This window comes from Neurospora tetrasperma (genome assembly GCF_000213175.1).
Source record: "Neurospora tetrasperma FGSC 2508 unplaced genomic scaffold NEUTE1scaffold_2, whole genome shotgun sequence".
Taxonomy (NCBI): domain Eukaryota; kingdom Fungi; phylum Ascomycota; class Sordariomycetes; order Sordariales; family Sordariaceae; genus Neurospora; species Neurospora tetrasperma.
Window position 1 is genome coordinate 3513591 of NW_009799100.1, and position 8319 is coordinate 3521909.

The following is an 8319-nucleotide window of genomic DNA, read 5'->3' on the forward strand; positions in this document are numbered from 1 at the left end:
GGGGGGCGGGATACAACCACATGCAGGTACTTCTACCCAGTTCACTTCATCAAGTTCATCCAATCTGCTGAAATGTTTAGCCACAGGACCACCCCTCCCCCTTTTTGAGCCCCATGTGGCAGCCGGCAGTTCTACAGAGAACATACGTTTAGCATATGAAAGTTGGAAAGGGATTACGGCAGGCAAAGCACGTTTGGAAATTGCTACACTATTGAAACTTATCCTTAGAGGTGATTTCGGTAAACTAAACATTTGTTTCTTAGTACAGCGACCAAGTATTCAACCGCGAATATTTTCCCAATGATCTCAAGGACTAATCAAGAATAACCAAGTGTCCAGCCACCAGCACCAGTACCGCAGAACAATCCTCTGATAATTCCAAGCAGCTATGGCACAAAAGACAACTGGAATGTTGCTGACAAAGCCATGTGCTACCCCTTGGTGGCGCCGGAAAGCCAAGTCAGGGGTCGTCCTTTGTTTGTCCCAACCAAACACTAACTAAACCACCTCGTCACTACGAGAATTTGCCTGTACTGGGATAGGGAAATTACTACCGCGGATCGTGCAATCTAACATGGAGAGTTGCAAGAGGGCAGGGAATGGATGGGGCCTAAGTGAGTGGACATACAATGACTGGCTCAACTAGGGAATGTTTGCCTTGACACATGGAGAGAATAGCAACAGCAGAGTTTTAGCATTGTCAGAATGTTAGTTAAACGTAGATGCGTTGGGAAGATGACACTACGTGTAACTATCTAGGGGACGGAGCTAATCAACTAGTAGTTTAAAGGTGAAGGTTTATTCGAGTGTCCCTCTGCTCTTTACCGTTTCGCTCTTTTGTTCTCTGTACTCAAACCTTTGAGTGTCAGTTGCGGCGCTAAAACGCGCACACTTGTGTGGGATGTTGATGTACTTTGCGTCATAGAGGATGAACCCGGGTTAACAAATGGAAGAACGTTCTTGAACTTGTCACACGAAAGTTTGGAGCGTTAATTGAGGCACAGGGAAGGGGGTAGGAAGGTGGGAGGACTACCTATTCGTGCCGAAATTCTGGGGAGATCTCTGTGTTGTCGAGGACGAAACTTGCGACCAAGCAGTTCATATAATCGATCTTGTACGTCTTCTGTCCCTCTTCCTGTACAACAGTCGACATGTTCGAGGTTAACGGCCTAACCGAGAAAATTGCGCCGGGCAAGAAGAGGAGAGGACGACGTATCGCAGACGTAAGCCCGAGCTTCTGAGATACAACTTGTATAAAGTCTTGAAAGTCGTCTCAACTAACTCTAGGTATCGTTGTGTCTCTGCGCTGAAGGCAAGCTTCTGAAGCCGTGGGAGAGATTGTCGCTGGTGATGACAATGGCAGTTGGCAGCCTCAAATGATCCTAGTGCAATAGATCCCAAACCGTGTTGGTAGGGCTCTACGGAGAACAGATCTCCAGCGACTGTAGTGGTCGAAGGTCGCAAAACATCTCATAAACGCGAGCTCAGCATGAGAAACCCGAGCTCGAGATCGGTCCTTGATGTATTACAACAAGTTAAAAGTTGTATTCAAGAAAAACTAACAGCTGGAAGTTTTCAAGCGGCGGATCTGGAGGATGGTCCAGGGATTTTCCCTCTCCTGTGATGCTCGTGCAACAACTGGATATGGGACTGACTGCAGAGAAAAATGACTTCTAGTAGGTGTCCCTCCAGGATTCCTTGCAGATGGAAGCCAACGTGTGTAGCGCTTTGAGCTGGTCTTCCAGATCTTTTTGTAGTAGAATGGACTCGCACTCATCAGCCTACCGACGATCAACCCGCCGCCATCGATCTGTGTCTGCTTCAGGGTCGACTGTCCAGGCATAGCAGTAAATCACGAGCTTGATCTCCATCGACAAACGCAGGAGAGTAGATTATGGTTATGCTAGAATTCTTTCTGTTGGGTTCTTGACTGAATCTGGATTTACGCGGTCGTAACTTGATGCGGACGGAGTTGTTGAGGCCTTCGAGGCATGTTCTGAGGTAGACATGGTGTCAGGGTCTTGTCGAGATTTTGCTGGGAGGAGGGCGATGCGGTCGGGGGTATCGGATGTAGAGAAAGGCGCTGGTCTCTGAGAAGAGACAGAATACCAACGAAACTGTACTGTCCCAGTCTCGAACGATGTGAGAGGAAGGAGGGTAGGTAACTGATGAAGCCGGAAGAAAGACGACGACGGAACATCTACGTAGGCTTGAGTCAGTACTTGATCAGCAGCATTGATGGAAGAGGAAAAACAGAGGGAAGCCTGGGAAAGGCGAAGAGTCACACTGGACGCCGCGAGAGTTCCCGGGAAGGCAAGCCTAGGGCAGTGAGTGCATGGGCGTCACCTGCAAGGCAAGGCACAACCAACAACGCCTAAAAAAAACATTCAAGCTCTGATAGATATCGGTTGTGGAAGCAAGAAAACAAAGATTGAAAGAAAAACGCGAGTAGACTCTGTGGTGTTCATTGTATAGACTGCCAGTTCTTTGCCTGCGGCCGTCTTTCAAGAGCAGTGGCTGGCCATCACCGGTGATGCGTGGAAACGCTGTGCGAATATGGGCACAATGAATAGCTGAATTTGATGATGATTTCTAGAGGTAGTTCGAGGTGTAAGAGGTGATTGCCGGGAGTCCAGATTGCGACATAGAGGAGGTGCTATGGGAATGTCCTGCATTAAACCAGACGGGAAAACCCTCCTCCTTCCCTACCGACATTACTTGCCAAGCAAATCTGCAGCCACTCCCAAGACACTCCTTCCCTATGACTTTCCCAAGAACCCAATCCTCATGCAAACATCGGTCGTATTTTGAACTCTTGTGGCCCAATCCATTCTCCCAATTTTCGAGACCTTTCCATCGCCGAGGTTGGCACTTTTCTTGAAGCAAACCGCGTACCTTCCAGTAGAGGTAGTATGGCATGACCCAGAGAGATTACCCATGGTCGAGAACATGCCATAAAATAGGTTAGTGATCCCCAGCAACGCGATGTTCCGTCTAGATCCTGAACGCTAGTGATCTAGCCCACAGGGGATTGAGACAGCCAAGATGCTGTTCGATAATTTGGTGAGGTGGTTCTGCGTCCTGTTTTGTTGTTGTTGTTAGCATCGACCATTATTCTGGTAAAAATTCTTTGTCGCAACCATGCAACGCGAATGAAGTGCGGAGAGAGGTGGTTTGCCCTAGAAGAAGGAAAGTGTGTTCTTAAAGGTTCATAGAGAAAGAGAAGAATTTTAACGTACAGGCTTCGCGAGGCCCTCCACCAACGCGCGGAACCAGTCGACACTGTTCCAGAGATTAACGAGCTCTAGCCTGTCGGCCACGAATGTGACGAAGGGCTTTTCTGAGTTGGCATTGCGTCGAGCCAAACTGACAGCCAGACGGCGCATAGCATTGACAGAGTAATGCGCGCCCTTCCTGTTTTCCAAGTCAGGCCCATTGGAGAGGATAATCTTCAACGTCTTGAGCTGCTTGAGTCCTTCCAACCATCTCAGGGTCGTAATTCGATGCTCATAATTCTCGGGCCAGTATAGGCTAACATGCTGCAAATGGTACTTGAGCAGAAAGCTACTCTGCATCTTGGCCATGACCTGGACATTGTGCCATGAGTAGCCCTGCATCTGCGTGTTCCAGCGGAAATACGCTTGGGTGCGGTGAAAGAACTCGGAATAGGCTTCAACCCTCATCTGGTGAGACACGGCACCCATTTTTACCACAAAAGAGAGCTGCTTCTTCAAATAAGCAATTCGCAACTGACCGCTCCTCTTGACCCTGTATGGCTTTGGGTCGACGCTCCATGCCATGCGGTAGATGATGAATCTGATCTCGGGCGGAAACCGGAAGAACAGAAGCTTGGATGCGGGTTTGTTGCCATCTCCGGCCGCCTTAAGGGAGATCTTCCAGGCCTTGTCAGAAGAAGACATGATACAAGAGAGCTCTCGTTTGGGGCGTCAGGGGGCAAGTATCAACTGAATCAGAGCGTTAGTATGTCAGCTTCTTCTTAAATACTGATGACCCAATACCTTTGGTCAAGTCCCACGTCGCTTCTACCTTGGCCTTGGACGCTGAACCAAGGAAGTTGGAAGACGAAGATGCGAGGTCTTTATGTACGCGAGGAGCGAGCTCCAAATCTCATTCACCAGTGACTTCCATCCGCAAGATGGCTTCTATTCACGACAATAGTTCAGGTTCAGGTTCAGGTTCCGGTTTGCGTTCTAGGTTTGGCTTCGAAACTTTCACAGAGTCGCGGGACACTCCGTACTCCCTACCCATCTATAACCTCCCTATCCGAGATTTCCCTTTTCTTCTTTGAGTTCTTGTCTTGAGTACAAGCTAGCAATTAAGGTAGTAAAGCCTTTGCACATTCAAGTTATCCAAACCCTACTACGCTGTGACAACTGTGCAATACACAATGGAGAAATGGTAGAACATCGGAAGGAAGCCGGTTCAGAGATGGGGTAACACGTACATACCACAAAGACCCGGGGTATCCGTTTCTAAATTCCATGGAAAGCAGGCGAAGTCTATAGACATACTGAAACATTCATGCCCGCCAGAAATTTTATGCAAGACAGTGATTTAGTCGTCTCCACGTTCCATCAACCTTGAACAGACACCTCTAGATGGAAAAAGTAGGGCACTAGAAGTAGAGGGATCGAATTTACCATGCTTCGGGGAGGCCACACATTTCCTGGCAGTATGCTTACAGATCATACCTAATTTTTCTGGAATATTAAAACAGATGCCCCGATTTTTGCGGTAGATGGAGGCGAAATGAAGTAGGAAACGTGAAAAGGATAAGACACCATCACCAGGCACCTATCACCGCGACCCCCAGCCACATTGTGCAAAGCAACCTATGCAAAAACCATCGAAACAAACAACTTGCGCAGCACATTCAACTTCGCTCAAAGAGATTCCTGATACATCTGAAATACACTTCATCCTAAAAAAGCACTAGAAACAGGGCGCCGAAAAGATGATGCGTGTGCACGTGTAGCAGATATTGGTGATCGGAAGAAGAGAGAGGTCTGGAATCCCGTGCCCGGCCCTGCCCAAGTACTGGGATGGGCACAAAGGCCTGGGATTCACGCACCTCCACGAAATAGCTGTGGACTAGCTGTGGACTGTTGCACAATGTGCTGGAACCTCTGGTTTTCTGTATCGTCCCCTTCCCAAATTTCTTTGTCCTCAAAGTCACCAAACCCTGAACGTCCTTCTGATGCATTGAGTACCTATACTGTAGCCATAAAATGAAATGCCAAAACCCATGAGCATATGACATGACAGTGGGCGAGTTAAAGATACTAAGAAAGCGACCAAGTAGCTCTTGTACAAAAAAAGCTTCAGCAGACCCTTTCAAAACTCCTCCTAAAGGTGACGCCCGCTCTTGCCTTTTCACCAACCAAGAAAGTGCGTTGCCATCGTGACTTCCACTTCCAATGTAAATACTCCCAAAATTTACAAGACTGTCCGCTCGACCCCTCAACCTTCCATCCCAACTTTCATCCCACCACCAACACTCGGTCCCGAGCCTTGTGCTTTGATAGGAACCCTTCAGCATAACCAATCATTTTCCCTCTACAGTGTCAGAGGGTAGATATACTACTTCTACCGCGCCAGATTCTAGCACCAAGAGGACTGGACAAGCCGGGCCCCTGGGTCGGATGGTATAGCGGTTACGGATTTGGAACGGATTGGGACCCGTTCCAAAGCTGCTGCTGTAACGCGTTCGATTCACAGGTGAGTCCTCTTATATTCTCCCACTTTTTTTTCTTTCCTTTTTTCTGTCTCTGGAAATCCAATCCTTCCCTTTTGTACAATCAGCTGCCAGTGATTACCTACCTATGTACTGCGTGTGCGTAGCTCTTTCCTCTTGCACCTCCCAGAAATTCCAGCCACTCACTAATAAGCCCGACACTCGAACCCTTCTTCTGGTATCGACAATCTCCCGAGCCGGTGTAGGTATGCAAATATTTCCCATAGTCAGTCGGCAAGAAGGGTCGGGTCCGACCTTAGTAATGCTAACACCAGGCTTCCAACATCTCGGCCGCGTCCTCCACCAAAAGAAGAGAACACCGACGTGCCGCTCAATGCGCTGCGACGGAGGTTCGGTTTTCTAGCGTCAGCCTTTTTATGTGAATACTACCGGAGGCCAAAAGCTCTGCCACGTCAGGGCGTGACTAGACTCTCAAATAAATCAGCAAGAATTATTCACCTCCTCTGTTCAGCGTTGACACCACTCAATATTTCTCCAGACGGGACTTTTGGATGATGTTCCAGTGTTTCCAATCCCCTGGAGTGGAATCGCATGTAGCCATATGTATCGCGGAATAATTCCTAAAAGATCTCGGTCCTGAACTGTCGACGAACTCGGCCTGAATCGCATCCACCAGAGGTGTTTCTTCAGGTAGATAGCATCTTTTGTCCAAGCATATGCTCCACGGTTGTAGGTGCGATTTGATGGATCGATCGTCCAAATTTCGCGATAGATCTTGTTACCTGATTTGGCGGAAAGGCGTAGCAAAGGGAAAGACTTGGTGTCCTGGTGGAACGAAGACGTGACGATACGCTGTTTTGGGAGGTTGTAGTTTGTGGGTGTGCAGAGAACGGTTGAGGTGAGAGAAAAGAAATGATGGTCGCGATATCAAAAGGAAAAAGCTGAAGGAGGCACAACATCATATAGAATGTATATCGGAAGGAGGATGGGTGTCGCTGATCTATATACCTACCATTCTGTGATCTACCGCGCTCAATTCGCTTTCTTCGTCCCTAGTATCCCCGGCCTGAATCCTGTCCTGTTCAATAACTGTCCCTGAGTCCCAAAACAAGGGTACCGTACCAGCTAATCTGTTGAAGTGATTACCCAGATTTTCTGAAGAAGCCGCTTGTGTGTGAATGCACCAACAACAGACGACGGGTTGAACAGATCATCTAATCCTCCTATCGTGACCTGAAAAAGCAATGATTCCTCGGAAATAATGAGATTCCGAAATTTCGATTGGATAGCAAAGTGGTCATTGAGCAAAAAGGCTCATGGCCCGAATTGGATTAGGGAAAGGACCCTGAAGCTGTGCGCCAAAAGAACCATATATCAGCGGCTGTCAAGGAGCTAGCATGGAAAGGGCCCATGAACACTCACCTGGGTGACCTGATAATGCCATTACTAAATTCTGTCGGACTTTGTTTTTATCCAACGAGGGTTGAGGCACCCCAGGTGTTCTTTGATGGCCTGGCAGGGAGGTTCGGCGTCCTAAATAAGCTGTCAGACTCTGTGGTAGACTACTTCGACCATGGACACTCATTTGAAAAGCAGCAAGGGGGAAAGCTGCTCTGAATGCGAACAAGATAGAAAAGAAGGGAAATACCTTGGGCAGTGTCATCACTAGATTCTCAAACTCCTCCTTAAACTTTCGACACAGGTCGCAATTGTGCAATCGGGAGCTTGAATTTTCTGGGTTGCCAAGCCAGGAGCCATTGTCTTCATGCTTGATGGTCACCTTCTTTAGTCCGCGTAAATTTGCCAAGCTCAGCAACACCTGCTTTTGTTTATAGCTGTAGCGGGGATAAGAGTACTCCAAGTCTACATGTGAAATAACGAGATCAAGCGTTCTGAGCTGCTTAAGACAATGTAGCCAGAGTACTGCTTGGGTGGGTGAGACTTCTTTCTTTCTGTGGGCATTCTCACCGGCCCAGTGGAAGCTCACGTGTCTCAGATGAGCCATGAGTAAGGGAGAGCTTAAGAGGAGTTCTTTGTAAGAACGATTATGTAGCGTTCTGGAACCACTACCGTAAGTTGCCCACCGTAGATAAGCTTGAGCATGGTGGAAATATTCATCGAAGGCTTCGGTCCGCATTTGCTGGCAGATGGCGCCCAACCTCCCAATTGCTGTAAGCTGTTGCTTCAGGTAGGACTCCATCAGTTGACGAGAGCCCTTGATTGTGTGAGGCTTGGGATCAACCTTCCAAGCGTGGCGATAGATCATGAGCCTGACCTCGAGCGGAAGACGGAACAGCAGAGGCTTGGAGGTTTGGGGGGAGGAAGGCATGGTGATGGATATCTGAGAGGCTGACGATCGGCGACTGAACTTTTGGCGATCAACTGCGCCAGATTGTTAGCAGATCAGTTACCACAAAGCTCACTTTTTGACCATTACCAAGTATCAAGCTTTGCGTATATCGGCGCCCATGATCTGGACTTTGATTGATGTCGTTAGAAACGGAGATATTGGTGATGATGGTCAGTGGTTCCTGTGTGAGTTGAAGGACTTGATAGAGTAGTGAAAACAAGAGATCATGAGGGTTGGAAGATTGAAAAAGAAT

At 48.1% G+C, this 8319-nt stretch overlaps 3 protein-coding genes across 3 annotated transcripts; 1 reads left to right on the plus strand and 2 right to left on the minus strand.

The window, feature by feature from the left end:
- Positions 1-1151: 1151 nt before the first annotated feature.
- NEUTE1DRAFT_108961 (uncharacterized protein) lies at positions 1152-2577 on the plus strand (the record flags this gene model as incomplete). The annotated part of the gene is made up of 5 exons (XM_009851367.1): positions 1152-1223; positions 1573-1676; positions 2132-2157; positions 2209-2327; positions 2476-2577. 5 exons carry the CDS (start codon positions 1152-1154, stop codon positions 2575-2577), a joined length of 423 nt encoding a protein of 140 aa, XP_009849669.1.
- Positions 2578-2994: 417 nt separating this feature from the next.
- NEUTE1DRAFT_38738 (uncharacterized protein) lies at positions 2995-3920 on the minus strand (the record flags this gene model as incomplete). Its single annotated transcript, XM_009850467.1, has 2 exons — positions 2995-3081; positions 3240-3920. 2 exons carry the CDS (start codon positions 3918-3920, stop codon positions 2995-2997), a joined length of 768 nt encoding a protein of 255 aa, XP_009848769.1.
- A 3242-nt stretch (positions 3921-7162) lies between these two features.
- On the minus strand, positions 7163-8045 carry NEUTE1DRAFT_99608 (uncharacterized protein; the record flags this gene model as incomplete). Its single annotated transcript, XM_009851368.1, has 2 exons — positions 7163-7249; positions 7365-8045. The coding sequence occupies 2 exons, from the start codon at positions 8043-8045 to the stop codon at positions 7163-7165; spliced, it is 768 nt and encodes a 255-aa protein (XP_009849670.1).
- Positions 8046-8319: the final 274 nt, after the last annotated feature.